At 33.2% G+C, this 19,699-nt stretch overlaps 1 protein-coding gene across 1 annotated transcript in view; it reads right to left on the minus strand.

Annotated features, from left to right (window-relative positions):
* The window catches only part of LOC129798518 (ras-related and estrogen-regulated growth inhibitor-like protein), a 65,447-nt gene extending 55,521 nt beyond the window's left edge, over positions 1–9,926 (minus strand). Inside the window, exons 1-2 of the mRNA XM_055841719.1 lie at positions 9,415–9,926; positions 3,453–3,751 (exon numbers count right to left, since the gene is read on the minus strand). Of these exons, the coding sequence (XP_055697694.1) occupies positions 3,453–3,513 (61 nt within the window). The 5' untranslated portion in view covers positions 3,514–3,751; positions 9,415–9,926. The remainder of the gene's footprint in view (positions 1–3,452; positions 3,752–9,414) is intronic.
* Between the last annotated feature and the right edge of the window lie 9,773 nt (positions 9,927–19,699).

Below are 19,699 nucleotides of genomic sequence, written 5' to 3' on the forward strand. Positions count from 1 at the left end.
AATTGAAATTTTAGCTAAGTTTTAGAACAGGCCTGAACTAAAAGAAAAGCCGAAGTGAATTTGGTGGTGCCAGTTGGCATTCTTCGAAATGCCGCGAAAATTCATGTAGAGAAAATGAAAGGTTTTTTTAATGTGAAAATTGTTTAATTCCTTAGAGTTAACTCATTTTCACAAGAAAATGCTTTTAATAATTTAGTTGAATACAGTTATATTTGAGTTAATTGTGAATAATTGTCGATATTACAATAAAAACATTGGGATGAAATTTTGATCTGGAAGACTCATATTCTTTTGAGCTGTCCCAAAATTCAGGATAGGTTTGAGAAAAACCATTTTGTACAACACTATTTTGGTTAATAAGGAATGCAAAAGTACATAGTAGAAGAAGGGACACGACCTGTTAATAAGCATAAAATAGAGAAGAAAATATTTTGTGGAATTTTAGAGATTTTTTTCAACCGCAGCGCCGTCAGACGTTTGTCAAGTGAGTTACTTGTGTCTCTATCTGTAATTTAAGAACTTTCCATTTGAAGTGATATTTGCATTTAATTTCTTTGTATTTCTGCAAGATTCAAGTAAAAGGATGTGTAGTGAACAGCTATCCGTCTTCCGACAAAGATAATAAGAAGACAATTTATTTTTATGAGAGTTTTCTTTCTATTATGTCTTTTTTGCGCAAAAATATTCATCATGGCACCATGAATAAGCGGGATTAGTGTTACCAGTATTGCTATCTGTAATTTCCATTAAAATTATCAACACAAAATTTCCGATATTATACGTCTTTTAACGAACACAGGTCTGTTTTACAACTTTACTGTTCTTAAACACTTCTGCATTATCGGCCATTATTTGTGTTGGTTCCTGTATCCACTGTTTTTCTCAGTCTTCGCTGTGTTCTACAACCATCGAACAGTTGTGACAGAAACCTACTCCAAGAAAAGTCGATAATGCAGAAGCACTTAAGAACAGTAAAGTGCTAAAAAAAACGTTGATTTTTCATTGGAATAGCACCATTATTACTGTAAGTCAACTTACCGTAAGATATTTAAAAAAAATACTCAATCACGTGACTTTTTCTTGTTAAAATTTATTTACTGACAACGAAATATTGCTGCATTTTGCTTCTCTTTAAAGGTTTACGAAATCCATCGTAATAATACCGTAAATTTATCGTAAACTTTATCGAAATGTGAAATATCTTTTATGTTCTAAGATGTATTTTGAGTATATTCCGACGAATTGATTTAATAATAGGGAACCGATGAGCATCGGGGGATGCCCAAGAAACTAAATAGCTATCTTCAGAACTAATGATAATTTTGTGTTGAAAGTCCTGTAGAAGCTCTTAAGCCCCTTTATAAAGGCTTCAGACCTAAGACTTAGCTATATGGCTTAACTTCTCTACTTCCTTTTCAGTCCAGATTTATTGGGAAAATATTACTTAGGATTGGACACTATAGGCAAATTATCCGGTTAATTCTGAAAAATCAATAAAATTGGTTGCTATTTTAAAATTTGAGACTTTAGGGAACTGGGCTAAACCTCAGGACTGAAGCCGGCATAAGAATATGCCATTTCACTTTATATAGAAGTAAAGGTAAAAAAAAGGTTAAAAAAGGTTTAAAAAAGGTTTTATAATAACGTCTTACTTAGAAACTTTTACAAAACTATATTTAAAAAATGCTTCTGGGTAGGGGGATAGTTTTGAAAAGATCGATTTTTCTTAAAGCTTTCAGCTCGGGCTCTAAGCCTCCCTCAGTGGTCAAATCTACAATTTTCTTGCTTTGTCAGTTGGTCTAGGAATTCTTTCGGATTTAAGGCGCTGCACTTAATCACCGATATTTTTTTATTCTAATTTTTACAAATTCTTCTTTATTTCTTGCATTTTGGTTTTCTTTGTAAGACTTTAAAATAATGCCTCAAAGATTATCAAACTGCTACATATGTAAGGGAATGCTTTCAGGCTTCGCACGTATAGTCTGGCTTCGAACACTTCATATTTTTTTTCCATATTCCTTTAAGAAATCTAACCTATGGTAATATATTTTAATAGGGTCCCGGTCAATATCCCAAAATCCATAGTCCCGAAAGGGTCAAAATCCCGAAAGCCAAAAATCCGAAAGGCAAAATTCCGAATGCCAAAATTCCCAATTCTTGAAAGTGTAATACCTACTTCTTTTTTCTGTGGCTTGTGAAATTTTTTCTACACATTATCCTCCATATAATTTCATCGATTTAATCCCTTTCAGGATTTTGAAATTCGGGATTTTAGTTTTCGGGATTTTGGCTTTCGGGATTTTGGCGTTCGGAATATTGGCTTTCGGGATTTTGTGTTCCGGGATATTGGTTTTCGGAATTTAGGCTGCCTCCGATATTAAGAGCTAAGGGAATATTGGCATGGTTCGCACAGAGTGAACCTTCAAACAACGCAAATTTTCTCTTTATTTGCAAACAGATTGTTAGTAATTTCTTAGCCATAAGATCGACAATTTGTAAAAATTTAAGCATGGTTCCCTCTGTGCGAACCATGCCTACATTCCCCTATTATTAAGTCACACATTTCCTGAAAAAATTAAGTCAGTTTTATTACTGGAATATAGGAAAAATTGGAAGTGTTCTAAGCTAGAACTTGTGCGAAGCCTGAAAGCCTTCCCCTACCATCCTCAGTTACAAATAATTCGAAAAAAATCAGGCGAAAAAGTAGGTTAAATCACTCATTATTTAAACTTTTAATCTAAAGTTACCATAAGTCGAGACGCGTCTCCATTTTTAATCCTCCAAAGGTCAAATTATTCTAAAATTTTTTTCTGTGCTAAATATTATATTTCAAAAGAAAAGCCAATTTTTCTTCTGCAGCATAACACTTTGTCTTGACTAATATCCTGTCTATTTAATGTTGAGTAATTAATTTTAGCAATAAGCTGGAGGAATAATAGAAACACCCATCTTTCACGAACGCAAAAATGTTACACAAGAAAATCAGAAGTCGCAAATATTATACAAAAAGTCGATACGCAACATTTTCACCATCCCAATAAAAATCTAATGTAGATTGGTAAAGAAACAAATTTGATTTGGTGATTTGTATGCAATTACAAGAAAGGTGATCAAATTAAAATAAAACGATTTTTGTGTTAAATCTCTGAATTATGCCTTTGACTTAATGGGGCATTTGAAAAAAGGTGCCATTTACTTTTTATTGCCATTTTTATTACAACAAATTTCACTGGTGACATCATTTTACTTTTCAGCAATAATTTACAATGATCTTTACATTCTCCCCATGTGAAAATACCATTAATTTTGCCTTGTGAAATATTTGTGAAATTTGCAAAAAAGAGGAAGTTTCTAATCGAACTTAAATTTTGAAGTTTATTTTTTTTTTTTTACTTTGTCTTTCGGTCGAGAGAATTTCCTTCATAAAATTTAATTGATTGATTTTAACTCACCTGTCTTTCCCGTTTTTGAGCTGCCCAGAACCACAACACGTATTCGATTTAAATTAGTCATTGTCACAAAATTTTTGTGACAGTTTCTCGTCTTTTTCTCACAATTTATCACGTATGGAAAATTGATCTCTGCATCTGAAAATCATCCTCTTGTGTCTTTTGGGTTGTAGAGAATGCACTTTTTGGTCACACACAAAAATTATGTTCGTGTTTAACTCACTAACAGCATAATTAACTTCTCTGCAGCATTTTTTGTGAATTTTCTGGATATTATTATAATACTTTCATTGTGAAACATGCTGAAAAAGAAATAGGGAGATATTAAAGAACAGCCGTCTTTCGTTGAAGTTTAATTTATTGAGGGGTGGGTCATCGCAACCCCTAAAGGCACTATCTCTAACCGTTTGGCCGCTATTCAGCAACGGATAAATGGACAAATATTTTTTGCAAATCAATGAAATATATTGTTCTCCCATAACTCGAGCAATAAAAAATCAATTCAATATTCGGCAAATTTGATCTACGTTTTTGATACTCTTTAGCCTCTAGCTGTAAATCGTCTCTAAAACAATATATGTTACGCAAGTGATCAAAGAAGTACAAAGATCATTAAACTTTTACTTTAAAAATCCTCCTATGTCACGTTTTGCATGTTAATCACGCATTTCTAATAACAAACAAAATTTATACATATCATTTGGTCAGAGTTATTAAATTGATCTTCATTTTTTTGCAAAGGTTTATTTTGTTTCTTTTTTTTAGCTCATTTTCTCTTGTACCATCAAACAAGCTAAAAATATTATTTCAACGAATTTCTCTCTGCCATGAGACACGTAAAATATGTATACTTATATATTTGCATATATACATGATTTGAGACTCAACACCGGATCGCACACATCTTGCAGATGATTTAAAAGAGTACGAAAAGTCAGTAGTCTTCATTAGAAAATAAATAAAATAAATTATATGGCGAGTTAGAGTAAAATTTATACAGATTAATTAATAGTAATATGTCCACCGGTGCCATATATTATTTAGAGCTTTAATCAAAATATTGCAAATTTATTCAACTCTCATTCATCTTTTCCATTTAGCAAAATACCCGTGAGGTCAATTTGAATTGATCATTTGGCCAATAATGAACTTTGTAGGGGCAAGAGCCTTTTCCTATAAGCTACATGTATTGCAAATATTGAGAGAACTTATTGTCGTTTCTGTCAGTGATTGTCTTACTGGCATTTGGAAAATTTCAGATAAAAAAGTTGCTATTAAAAGCCTTATTAGTCGCTAATTAAATACTAAAGATATAATTTTTTTTGTGCGAAATATTATTAATTTTACCTCTACTAAAAAATTAATGAGTAAGTACATCTTTGAAGAATAACAGAAGAAACATCTAGTCTTTCTGCTTTGAAGACTAAAGTGGTCTTCAGACTGAAGGTTTAGCCCCGTTCCCGAAGGTTTCAAGATCCTGAATAACGCAATCACTTTTACTGGCTAGAGGAATTGGAAAGCCCGTTCTGATGAAGACTCTTCTAAGCCAACGGTACCAATCACTGTTCAGCTGGGGTGGTAACTCTGAGGGGTGCTATAACGGCAAAACCTCAAATTACGATATCGCTAGTTCTTATAGCTAGAGATGGGGTTGTGAGTGCTCAACGAGATATTCCGAAGGCACAATCGAATTGGTTCCTCAATCGGTCTTCATCAGCGAAGCGAGGAGGACGCCAGAATCGTGGCTTTCTTGAAATGGGCAATGAGGCTCAATTCCGGGAAGCTACCGATTAAGGGTGGTCCTGCATGTTCTGGTGTAGGGCCTGTAGCATTCGTGCTACAACTTGTTTTCAATATTCAATCCTAAATCAAAATTTTCCCAAAAATCTTTATCAACACCCAGTTAGAGAAGCTAAGTCATTTGGCTAAGCCTTAGGTCTGAAGCCCGTATAACCGTCTATAGACGATTTTGAAATAACTCTTTCGATGTAATAAATTTCAATTACTGTTCAATAGTGGAAGAGGAACTGTTTCGATTAATTGATTACCATTAAATCGAAAAGTATATAAGCAGTTAAGGTAAGACAAAAATAAAAATTAACAGTAATGACTTGAGTTTTCGATTTAAAGCTCAAAAAGGAAAAAATGAGAACAGTTGACAGCACGACTTCCAGAATTACTGAAGTCCTTTGATTGATTTTATTTGTGATATTATTATAAATCAATACTTTTATTGAAAAAACTTTTCCTAACAACGTATTCAGTTGAAGAGAATTTATTAACAAATTTATGCCATGATTTTAATTTACATCTTAAAAAAACGAAAGCTTTGGTATATTTCATTTGAGAACAGTTGAGAACGCCATCTAGAAGTGAATACATTTAATTCCTTTAAAGACAAACATTGAAAAAATATACTAGAAAATACTAAAACTAGATAAAATAGTGCTTAAATATCCACACGTAACAAAATCTCTGATCAAAGTTAAAGCGGTTAAAAGTCAACTAATTTTTTATAAATCTATTCAATTGAAAGTTTTTTATTAACTTTTAAAAACCAAGGCATGCAAAACTTAGAATTTTGTGCTCTCATGTAAATAGAAAATTAAAAACAATAAAATAGTAAAACTGTAATTTTTTAAGACAAAATAACCTAAATGATTTATTTTAAGTGAACACATCTAATAAAATTGTTAGGATAATCAAATTATCTTAATTTTCCTTTCACCAAAATTATCCTGATGATTTGTTTTTTCAATGCTCTACAATTTCTCAGCCTTTTCTTATAGTTTTTTAATATATGTTTTAATGATTGTACTTTACTTTTTACTTGATAAATTTTTTGCTTTTAATGGGCCATTTCCTTTGCAAAATTTCTCAACAAATTTATTAGAAAATTTTCAACTTCAAATGAAAATGGAAATTGCTCTGTCTTGGAATTCGAGCAGTTAAAAATTGATGCTTTTATGAGAAAAAGTTCAATTTAGTTGAACTTTTTCGTACAAAAGCTTAAAATTAAAAAAATGGGAATAGTTTTTTCCAGACTGTTCCTATCGGAAACAGCGCCATCTATCGAGTTTTATTCTGACACTTACATGACAGTCGTCAGCTGAGCGAATTCTTATAAAAAAAAACTTGCTTTCATTTCACAGTGAAGGTGTTTTTAGATGTAAATCAAGTAATTTTGAGTTCCTTGGAGGTGAAAATAGTGCTTTCCGTATTGATCCGAAATCCGTGTAAATATTACCCTTTTTAGGTGTATTGGAGGTTAAAGTTACCCTTTTTCATGTTAATTTTACCCTTAAAAAGGTGTAAAATTAACATTAAAAAATGTTGATATATTTTAACACCTAAAGTGTTAAAGTTATGAGGAAAAAAAGTAGTTAATCGCACCCTCTTTTTTCTCAGTGTGTGTGTACGATACGGTATGTCCCGAACTTTGATTTACGATAAAGGCAGGCAGAGTGTTCGAATTGTGTTGAAAAAAAAGTATGCTTAGCTGTTTTAAAGTGGTAATGGTTAGAAATTTCCTTTATTATCTCTTTTAATCCTTCAATTCACATATTAAACGACTAAAGATATCCTTTAACAGTGATTTAATGAATTTTTCGGTTGTTTAAACCACTTTTTTACCAATAAGCTAAATCAAAACCATTAAATAGCAATGAGATGTTCAGATTGAAAGCTTAGCTTTATTGTGAGCTTTTGAGAATTACAAAAATCTGAAAATTTTCTCAATGAAAATGGCCCATAACTGATCATTTTCTTAGACTTTCCGACTTAAACTCGGAAATGCAAAATTGAGAACAGTTGACAGCGCCGCTTGTGAGAAAAAATTAAAAAATCAGTGAAATTCTGCCACTTTGATTTTAATTTTGATATTGTCCTATTTATATTTTTTTTAAAACATATTTTCTTAAAAACATATTCACATGGAAAATATTTATTAACAAATTTATGCGACAATTTGATTTTATACTTTTTCGTATGAAATCCTAATGAGAATTACAAATTGAGAACAGTTGGGAATACCATGTAAAAGGGAAGTTATTTATTTTTTCAAAATGTTTTGCAATATATCAAACAAAAAATACTGGATAATAATGTAGTTAAAATCAGGGGCCCATCAAGCCTAATAAAAAGTGAAGATATTTTTCACTTTTCCTTGTAAAAATTTTGCAGCTATTGCACCGCGTCTCAAACAAATTTGCTCGTAGTTCTTGTATTATTTCGGCGAGCATTATGAAATATGTATTTTTAGATAGATTTTAATGCACGATTTCGAAATATATCAGACTTATAAGTCAATTCTCTTTAGGAAAAAACTTGCCAATAGTTTTCAGTGCCTCTATGCAAAAACGTATGGAAGAATGAAATGTCGAGAGGCCCCTGGTTAAAATATTGCTTAGGTATATCTTCTATTTAAAATCTTTAAGTAAAGAAACAATCGAATTCAATTAAATATTTAATCCTTAATTGAAAGTTAAGCTTTTGCAAATTGAGGATTTTTTTTATTACTTCACTGTTCTTAAATGCTTCTGCATTATAGATTTTCCTTTGTGTTGGTTCCTGTCTCGACTGTTTGCCCTAGTCCTCGTTGTGTCCTGAAACAATCAGATAGCTGTGACAGAGCCCTAAACAAAGAAATATCGATTATGCAGAAGCACTTGAGAACAGTAAATTTCTAAAAAACAAATGCTTATTTTCATTGAAATAGCACAATCAGCACAATCAGCACAATAAAGCAATAATTTTTATCACTGCTTTAAATATCTTCGTTAATGAATTAATTTAGACAGGTAACGCTTGTAGTAATTAAATTTTCTTTATTTTTCTTCCGTCTATTTTTCAGATTTTCTAAAATATTTTTCACTGATTAGGTTTTACTACTAATTAACCACTTAGCCACACTCATTTTCAATTCGTTTTTTTATGGATTTATATTATTTAGGCAATGACATCTTTTTAAAATATTATTAGCCAAAAAAAATTACACTTTAAAATCTCCTAAAATATTTAAACGATACTTGCTAATGAAGACGACGATGCATAACAACGTGGAAAATTTTACAATAATGCAAAATGCAGTCAATTGAACTCGGAGATATTGAGACCAAATTGGACGTCAAATAGAGAGTAATAGCAACAAGATCACAAGCAAAAAAAAAAAAAAAACTATGAACTAAAAAAAAATCACAACGGGTGAGTAGAAATAAGTCAATGGTCATCGTGTGATTCGGATATTATACTTATGTACATAAGTGGCATGGTTATGGCTATGTTTAGTGCGGCATTCGGAAAGTGTCACTATCTCCATTTGAAATTTTGAAATGTGACTAAATATTTAATCTAATCAAATATGTTGGATATTTAGTGCTCATATGAAAGTTAATAATAATAATCACATTCCTGTGCTTAGTCGCTTCGCGCTCGCGTACAGTATCATATATTATTTATGTGTACATTAATCACCCGGAACGAGATTCCTTCACATGAATATCTTCTTGTCTCACTCATGGCGGTTTTTCTCTGTCTCAATAATTCAATATTATGTATTTAACTATTTAATATGATCTTTTCCTGAGCTTTGAGAGGTGCTTTAGTGATGAACCCCAGTAGCGTTTTTAGGCGCCAGTCGGGCAATTTATTCAACAAGTGCAAATATTTGTCACTCACAAAGCAAGGCCAAACTTCAATTTATTCCATCTCTTGCATTTTAAAAATCCTTTTGATTTTCTATGAGACAATAATGTTAGCGATCCGGATGGGAAAAGGTGACATGAGAAAAGTCGCGTGAGATTTTTCTGCAGACTTCTCAAACATGTTAAGTTAATCATTTGTTTGCAAGATAAGTCTCCGTCTCCCCAGGAACGTTTTTTTTTCAACTATCTCGACCGTTTGGTCATTAATTGATTTTGGTCTTAGATTAATGCTTCATAAATAATTTCACACAGTATCAACTTACACAAGATATTCACCCAATTTATAGTTTATTTATTCCTTAATGTTTTTTACGCTAAGTTTAAACATAAAATTTACACATGAACGTTTCAAAGTTATCAATAAACTGAACTGTTTTACTTAGTACACTTCACTACGAGTAGTTTTCAATTTACAACTATTATTTCTTATGTCTGCACGTAAGAACAAAATCACGTTACACCGCGAAACACTAACTTAAGGCACATCCGCACTGTTCAAAAGCCAAACACAGACTGAAGATATTGCAGGGGACTAGTTGGTTTTATTGAATGTGGAGTAAAATATTCCAACACGGAGGAGACTACATATATGTTCAACATCCAGTGAAATTATTCGCACCCACCACGATCATCTTGGAAGTTCTCTGCCTTTGGGTGAAAACGCATAAAATACGAAGCTTCTTTAAGTGCAATTAAAGCGGCAAAAATTACCCCAAATTCGCAATTATATTGCAACTGCATTGAAATTCGCCAATATTATTTTCGGATGAACACTGAGCATATTTTTTTTTAACGATAGTTGCTGTCTGTCTGGCTTGTGATTATTTGCTGAAGACTGCAAGTACTAACGTCATTGACTTTATATCGAATTGCACCATTAGGCGACGAAAAGCAAGAAAAAGTTACCTCGTCTGCATTGTTCTCACATATATACATTATTTTTTGCAATTGTTTCTCGAATATAAACTTAGGGATTAAACAGATTGACCGATAAAATTATCAATTATAATTATGGCTAGCCGAGACACATGTAAAACAGCCCTTAAAAATATTTTTTTTAATATAATTTAGGTGTAGGGTACATGTGTCAAATTCCGGCCAGCTTGTAATTTCGGCCACCTTTTTTGTTCCTCGAATTTCCATGAACTTTTAGATTTTACGTACTCTACAGATTATACAATGCAAAAGAATAACAAAAAATGTAGCTTCGACAAACGAGATGACGTGAAAAAGATATTGAAAGAATTCCCGAAGGGCAAGGACCTATGAGAATGAAGGTGGCCGAAATAGGGCACCAAAGCTATGTCTACATTTTTATTCATTTTAAAATATATTTAGAATGATTTTAGAGTAAATAAAGACGGTAAACTCTTTACAAGGTTCCAAGCAACACTCTTTCAGAGGAAAGATTAAAAAAATCAATTTGTATTTAAAATATTACATTTCAAACTTGAGACTTTGACGCTTGCATGCAACTATGCCGAAATTTGGCACACTTACCCTAACTGGTTTTTCTTTTTACTTTAAATTAGTTTCAAATTTTCTTATTTTATTCGATTTAACTGTTGTAGACAGGGGCATGACGTTTCCTATATTTCTAGCGTGCCGAGAAAAGTTTCGAGTTTATTCGGTGTTTTCTGTCATTGTGGAATAAATTAGCAAAAAATACAAATACAAAATAAAAGCCAATTTAATATGGAATGTGCAGCCGAAAACCCCAAATTCGCAACCTACGTAGTTCCGGAGTTATCTCGTGAAATGTATACGAAAACAGGAAAAAATTACACTAAAACTGGTCGCATTTTTCAGAGCTAATGCCACCCCCTGGTTGTAGATGTAGGAAAGCGACAGACTGTAGCACAGACAATCACCACTGGCGTGTGTGTCTTGGCTTAGCGTTAATATAGCCACTCTGTGTGATTAGTTAAGGATTAAAGGTTTAAATTTATTCGAGAAAATACATTATGAATGTTTAGCAGAAAAATAATCCTTTAACTTCTACATCCTACAATTTCCTTTATTTACTTTTCTCACAGCTGTAAATTAAAAAAAAAGGAAAAACATCTAGAAGAGATATTGTTTTTTATTGGGGGTCATCGGGGACTGGAAGTCGATATCTCTTACAGTTTGACCTCTAGCTCAGGAACAAATTTAAGGTCAAATAAAAAAAAATCGAAAACATTATCCAAAATCGGTACTTAACCGGTTCATTACTTACGAAAACCTATACAATCGGATTCGTAATTTCAATACTTTTCCAAAAAATCATATTTAATCAAATTGGTTGAAAAATGGGCCTTCCAAAGTAGTTAAACTTTGATCTCCAATAATTCAAAATGGCGAATTTTCCGGTTATAGGTATGTTTGAACGAAATGTTCGCCTGGACTACCTCTAAAACATTCAAAAAACATTTAAAAAGCTTGGGCCAATTTTGAAAAAAACCGAAAAAACATGGTTTAGGAGGGGTTGGAGGGTGGTTGGGAACAGAAAAAAAACGTCTGGAGACATTGTCTTTTTATTGGGGGTGATCGAAGACCGCAAGTCGATATCTCTTACCGTTCAGGCTCCAGAACTGTGTCAAGTTCAAAAAAAAAAAAAAAACCGATGATATTGCTGCTCTTTCTTTGAGTTCGAGTAGTAAACTAAATCAATGATCTGTTTCAGAAACCAAAGAAAAGGCTTTTTGTCTTAAGGTCTTTACACATTGGGAGTAAGTTTCGTCAAAAAATGCATTTTCACAGAATTTTGACGTTTTCATCTAATGCTTAAAATGCTGAAAAATTCTGGTATATTGATTGGTTGGTATTTTGGTAACTTTTAATATTTGCTGATCCCTTCATTCAGATTCTTCGTTCAGTTACTTGTCATTTTTTCTCGATGGGCATATTATTATTAATTGTATCGAGATATTTGTATTACAAGGTAAACATTTTTTACAATGTCATATCCCGCGTTAGAAGAATCTGCTAAGTCCATTGTAAGACCGTTCAGGAGCGCCTTCCTGTTGTGTCAATGCTTCTTCCTTGCTTCCAGAATATAGGCATATGAAAGACTATTTGGATTTTCTACGCTACGTCAAATACTAAAAGTGTAGTATTTTTAATAACGTTATTAATGTACATAAAGGCCAACTGAACGAAAGATTAATCGAACTTGCTGAAATACTCTGAGCGCAGCTGCCAATTGTTGATCGGCATTTGGATTGGTATTTCGATAGCTTTTAATATTAGCAGTCCACTTCGTTCAGCTACTAACGTTCAGTGACCAACGTATGATGTACATAAAGGCCAACTCAACGAAAGATCGATCAAACTCACTATAATACTTTGAGAGTGTACAGAACCTGAATAGCGTTAAGTCGATTTATCGTTCCTAGTCGACATTGTGCTATTGGATTAGCTTTTCGATGACTTTTAATATTAGTAGATTTTCGTTCAGTTTCTTCGTTCATTTACTTGTCAATTTTCAAGAATGTTTGAATTTTCTGCAGTACGACAAATCGAACGATATTCCGATATATCGATCGACATGCTAGGGATTGCGGATTGGTAGGGATTAGTCGGTCGGTGTGTTCCTTCCCTTAATTTTTTTTATATTAATTTCCAAATGAAATACACAGTTATAATTTCTTCTTAAATTTATTTAATTATGTAAACATACCTTTTTAATAACATAATGCAATCAACGATTTAAAGAACATCAAAACATTCCATGTTTCTTGTTCTTTAAACTCGGCTAACACAAAAAAAGTCAGCCAAACCTGAAGCAATTTAAATAGCCTACCATGTACATAAAGCATTGTGTTACTTGATATATAATACCAGAAAAGTGGACTGGAATATACAAAAAAAGGAAGATTATGTTGTGCAAAAGTAACATATGTAAGTTCCAGGAGGAGTTAACGTTGAGGGGAAAAAAGAAATGATCTTAATTTTAACCGCAGGTGCATTCATTTTTTTTGTGCCTCTTCTTCCTCTTTGTTTTGGTCGTGATGCTATTCTTATTCTTGGAGGTTTCAAAAAGATGCTGTTGTCTGTCCCTTTGTGAATCATCTCCCTTTTTGGCGTGAGTTTTTCCACTTCTTTTTCTTTCATAACCTTCTGTCCATCTTACCTTTGCACTGGCATTTTGGTATATAGGAGAATCATTTCTAAAATGCTTCCCAAAGATGAATGCAGAGGGCTGAAAGATTATGAGTATTTTTTTTTAGAATTTTTAAGAACTATATAGATATTCATTCAACAAAGGATTCTTATTAGAGTCAAGATCAACTGTTACATGATCAGCAGAAATATTTTGAATTTTTCCTAGATATTTTCCACACTATTACCAAAGATCTTACGGAAAACACTGTTAAATTACATTATTTTATGAATGTAATAAAACTCTTGGTTGTCTCTTATGTTTGTTTTTGTGCCTCTCTAACATTTTAAGTGACAATATATCATTCTATGCCACAAAATGTACTCGCTCCAAGGAATATCCAATGCAAGAGTCCAAGGGAATAGACGATAAATGATTGCGCCCCACCGATGGAAATTGGATCCTCTGGGGGAGCATTTGAACCTAACTGTGTGGGACAATTAATAAAAATTTTATGTAAGTAAATCTCAGATGATTCTTCTCCCAAGGAAATTAATTTCCGGGGATGAGGTGATTTATGATAAAGTGCCTTTTCTGTGTCTGCAGGAACACGGAAATTTAAGCCTCTCTTTAGATATTAGTAATAATAAAATAAAGCCCTGGGACACTAAAGTTCAACGCATAATAGTTGCTATTGTAACTGCATTTACCATTCGTACTAATCATTGACTCAGTTTGGCAAGTTAAAAGTCAAAAAGTTTCTTACTAAAATACCAAATGAGCTGGTTTTTAATTTACGATTGGTAGGATTCTTATTGTAATTCAACACGAAAGTCGTAAAAATGTAATTTTTCTTACATTTGAAACTGAAAAGAAATCTGAATAGGGGAAGGCGTTCAAGTTTCGTACACACTCTGGCTTCGAACACTTCATATCATATATATATTTTCCGATCCCGGTCAAAATCCCGAAAGCCAAGATCCCGAATGGGCCAAAATCGCGAAAGCCAAAATTCCGAAAGCCAAAATCTTGAATGGGCCAAAATCTTGAAAGCCAAAATCTCGAAAGCCAAAATCCCTAAAGCCAAAATCCTGAATGGGCCAAAATCTTGGAAGCCAAAATCTCGAAAACCAAAATCCCGAACGCCGAAAACCCGAAAGACAAAATCTCGAATGGGTTTAAATCTTGAAAGTCAAAATCTCGAAAGCCAAAATCCCGAATGGCAAAATCCCGAATGGGCCAAAATCTTGAAAGCCAAAATCCCGAATGGCAAAATCCCGAATGGGCCAAAATCTTGAAAGATCTCGAAAGCTAAAATACCGAATGGTAAAATCCCGAACGTCGAAATCCCGAAAGCCAAAATCCTGAATGGGCAAAAACCTTGAAAGCCAAAATCTCGAAAGCCAAAATCCCGAATGGGCCAAAATCTTGAAAGTCAAAGTCTCGAAGGCCAAAATCCCGAACTCAGAATTCCCGAAAGCCAAAATCCTGAATAGGCCAAAATCGCAAATTCTTAAAAATGTCATAGCTACTCTTACGATTGCACCCGCGCTTGCTGGAGGCAAAGGGAAATTTTCTGTGTCTTGGGAAATTATTCTACACATTATCCTCCATATAAATTCATCCTCTTTAGTATTTCGAAAATTTCGGATTTTGTCTTACGGGGTTTTGGCTGTATCCGATTTTTCCCATATTCCTTTTATGAATCAGAGCCATTTTTTCCAGAAAACCTGTGACTTAATGAAATTTGAATAAAATAAGGGACAGAATCCTCTCGTTCAGTAATAACCTTCCTGGTTTGGGAGTTCTCTCCGGTTGAACTTTTTTCTGTACCGATTCGAAGGTATATCAAAGAGAACTTAGGTAGCTAAAAACTCGTTAGAAGTTCTAACACTGACTATGTACACAAAAGTGAGCAAGTTCATAAAAAGAACATTTATTTTAATGAAACTGCAATTCAAAGAATACCGTCAGCAATACCGAAATTCGAAGTGCTAGAACAATTAGCGCTAAAGCGGCGAATACGTGAACCTGAACTTTAGGCATCCGGTAGATTTTCGAATCTTCGAAAGGTTATTACTAAACAGAGCCAATATGGGAAAAAATATCAAGTGTTCTAAGTCAGAGCGTGTGCGAAACCTGAAAGCCTTCCCCTAATTCTTTCTGCAATTATGCAGAAAAAAATCATGGAAATTGGTTCATAAAGTTTTTGCAACAATATCGCCTCTTGCGCATTCTAATTAATTTCAAATATCCCAAGTTGTAGGGTTCTGTAAGACCTTTTATTAGCGTTATCTAGATCATCAAGTTCTTACAATTAGAACAGAACGTCTGTTCTTTGATGTTTTTTGTGGTTTTTGTGTCATTAATAACATTTAAGTGTCTCTCCGAAAAAAATACTATCACAGTTTTGGGACCGTGTTGCAGATTCTTTTTAAAAAATAACTACCTATAAATCGATGTTTCTTTTTTTTATTACTTTTAGCAACTAAATTCCCCTTCCAGGTGCTTATTGCTAAATTTCCGTAGCGAGTGAAAGAGAGAATCTGGCAAAGAGAATGAATAATCTCACAGACTCCTGGTCATCTCATGAGTCTTGTGCACAATCTTTCAAGTAAAGGAGATAAATGTATTTATGCACATTGATATTCATTACTTCATGCAGTGATCACACTTGGTGGCATATAAAATATTCATTGCATCGAATTTCTTTTTGATTGGCTCAAAGTCGTCACTTTCATTGTACAACTTGTGTGTTTATTGGTGTCTCTCTGTATTGCAATTCGATGACACAAAAATGGTAATAAATTAATTTTCACACAAAAGTATCGGTCATTAAGAATGATGAATGAGATAATGCAATCCCTGACTCGATAATCCCTTACCAGAAGGTAAAATGGAATCATTTCGAATTTTTATGAACTCAAAATTACCGGGAAAGAAATGATTTGTTTTCAATCATACATCACATAAAACAATTTCGAGTGGCTTTCCAAAATCCTTATGATTATGTAAAATGGTCTGAAATTGAGAGAAGTACAGTCTTAGTCTATAAAAAGTACTGTTGAGTAAATTAGTTTGAAATGTATACTACTTACCATAAACCGACAATTATGTATAAGTGCACATAAAGCTCTTAAAAGCTTACTGTCTTAGCTGCTTCTTTTATTGCTCGAACTTCACAGAGCAGGAGCAATATGTAATATGTAATATGTATAATTCCTCTGTTTTTTTTTTAAGATACGTCGATATTTCCGCACGCCTTTGCTTTGTGATAAATTATATAACGCTGTTTACAGATTCGCATGTCTCTTTATGGGATTTGAAGGCTAAACTGTTTGAGATAGCGGCTTGAGGTTTTAAGGACACCTCCCTACTCAAGACCCTGCGCTCCACCGCACTTTGCTTTCCCATTCTAATCTACGTTTTCCGGCATAAAGTAGTGATCAGGAGATACGATTACCAAGAGGTAGATAATTCTGTCGCTCACGGTTCATTCGAGTACCGATCCATCGATCGCCGGTCTGCCGCAAGTAAGTTTACAAGATTACTGTTTCCAGTATAGAATATTAAAATTTACTACTGTAATTGTCGGTAGGAAATTTATAATGTTACATGAGCTTAAACGAACGTCAAACTTTATAACAGAGAACTGACACTTAAACTGCCGATTCCTCACTAAAATCGCGCCGATCTGCCGATTTATGTGAATGAACATGGTATGTTCAACATGCCGATCTATCGATTTCTGAACAAATTGTGTCGATCTGTCTATTTTTACCTCTTGATTGGCACATTTTTGCCGATTGTCGCTCACGGTTCAATCTTAGAGCCACTTATTCACCCCTTGACGATTACTTAAAAGTACAACGGATTGATCATAATCCTATAATCCTATAACGCTATGCAACAATTTTGAACTTTTTTTGGCCCTGTTGGCTGAATGCTCATTTTTCGTTTGAACCTCAATATCGAGGTTAAAAAACAATCTGAGAGAAAAGTTGTACATGGACGAAGATGTAGCTGATTAAATTCTCTATCAAACCCATAAAACAGATTGTTAGGGAGAGTCCTAGTTTTCAAGATATTTTTGATCAAAGTTGCTAAAAAGTTCGATTTTTCCATGTTTTTTTGACATATTTGAGACTTCAGCGCCCCTGGTATCAGTTGTACGAACTTCATCTGTTCAGAGGATTTATCGGTCATATAAAGGAGACCAAATTATTCCATAGTGAGAAATAAATCGGTTCAGCAAATTCGGAGATATAGGCACCCAAGTATCAAAAAACGGAAAAAAACGGTTTTGCCTAGATTCCAGGCGCAAAATCCAAATGAAATCAAAATGGTAAGTATTTTCGTAAATCATTTGACCCTATCAATAGAAAAAAATAGCATGAGAACTCAGGGACAAAATCATCGTTGCACAGTGTAATTGATCATAATCCATAATTTTGCATGAAATAAATCATCTAAAATCACTCAATTCGCGTATGATGTATGATACCATGGTAAGGAATGGGTTAAAGATTCTAACCGTTCTACCCTTTCGAACCTTTTTCATACACTTTTCTACAACATCTCTTACTTATCCGTTCAAGCGGAACCAAAATATCACACGGATTAAGAGATTGATATACATTAAATCGTGTGAAATCCAACGATTTTTTATTTACAGGATGTTAGTGGACTGAATCCTGACCTAACCGAAACACATTTGCTTTAGAAAACTTCTAAAACGTGAATAATAAGTCAATAAAACTTTTAAAATTCAATTGACTCACGGACTATTTTATGTCATACGCACGAAAAGTCCAGGGATAAGCGAGATTCTACTGTATTTATTTATTTGCTTGTGGATTCATGTCCCAGTACAACTGTAGATACATTTTGGGGCTGTACAATCTTTAGAAATCGAAAAATCTAAAAATTTGTCAAATTTTAAGAAACAAATAAAATGTCCGATATTACAAGAATGTCCAGAATTTGGCACAATGTCCCTATAACTTTATTTACTTCCTTTCTTTTGGGTTTTCGCATTGATTGCTGACTTATTAACCAGAATGCGAAAACCTTAATAATTTTAAGTTGTCTCTTTTGTCGTCTTTATTCGTTCCTCTTACGCTATTCACTGAATTACTTTCGGTAAATTTTTAATTAGAGTTTATGTGATTTAAATATTATGAAATTCGTGGAATTCAGCCAGTCTTATGCACTTTTACCTTTGATAGTTGATAAAATGATGGCGGTCACTGTGTGATTTACTATTTAATGTCAGTGTACGGATGAGAAAAACCTTAAAATGGGCTCAGGAACTATCCAAGAAACAATTTTTTCTTAATATAAGTCTTGTAGGATTCCTTAAGTAAGACACTATAGAACCAAAAATCTTTTTATTTGCTTGTAATGCTCTTGGTTCCATCACTGAGATTACAATAAGTACAGTGGCGTACTCTTAAGGATCTTAAGAGCTTCTATAGGAATTTCAACATAAAATTCTCACTTTAAGTCTTTTAAAAGTGCACTAAAAGACTTGTTTAATACTTGGTTCTATAAGGCAGCTATTTTGCTTCTTGGGTAGTAAACTGATACTCCTGTTCTATGTATTTCAAGAACGGTTCGAACATTTGTTTGTTTGTGTATATGATTTAAAGGTTATTCAGACAGAAATTTTAACCATATAATGATGACCTTGAAACATTCCTTTTAACAGTTTTCAAGGTCATAAGTGTAAGAAAACTCTTGAGGAAATATTTATAAATATTTAAATAAATAAAAATAAATGAATAAAATTTTTCTTTAATTACTGTTTTACTTCTACGCATTTTAAGAGAGGTTTTGAGGTAATTTATAAATCGATCTAAATCGGTGTTAAATCAATAAATGAAAAATAAAAATGACCTATATTCTTTGCATCTCGGAGTTTATATTAAAGATGGAAACTCGAAGTTATTCAAGCATCCTGCAAAGCTTGGAAGCCTCGCTACCCCTTTATCGGTATTACACGATTCGATGAGCCATAAATATTTTAAAATGAAAGACAAAAAGTTGTTATATAATATACAAGAAAAAAATGAAAAAAATACATAACTAATTTACTGAGATGTAGTAACTATTATCTTTCCCTTCAATAATCTCAGGAAGAATGAATTTTCCAGACTTTGAGTGGCTTGAGAGTAAATTTAATGAGTATATGGTTGAAAATCTAGTTAAAGAGATATTCTTCATCGCCTGTCAGTCTATTTCCTGTCCTAACACAAGAGTCACCTTCAACCCTTGGCAGGGACTATCATTTAGTGACTGGTTTCTCACTACAGTGTGAATATATATAGTTTATAGCCTTGCGGCCAATTTTGTATGATTCGTCAGAGTGTTATATTTCTCTGGAACTGACATAGGTAATTTGTGAGTGCCAAAGAGTACCAAAGTGCTAAGTTGAAGCTCTTGGCTAAAGTGAGTTGTGAGAA

Source organism: Phlebotomus papatasi, chromosome 1, assembly GCF_024763615.1.
Source record: "Phlebotomus papatasi isolate M1 chromosome 1, Ppap_2.1, whole genome shotgun sequence".
Classification (NCBI taxonomy): domain Eukaryota; kingdom Metazoa; phylum Arthropoda; class Insecta; order Diptera; family Psychodidae; genus Phlebotomus; species Phlebotomus papatasi.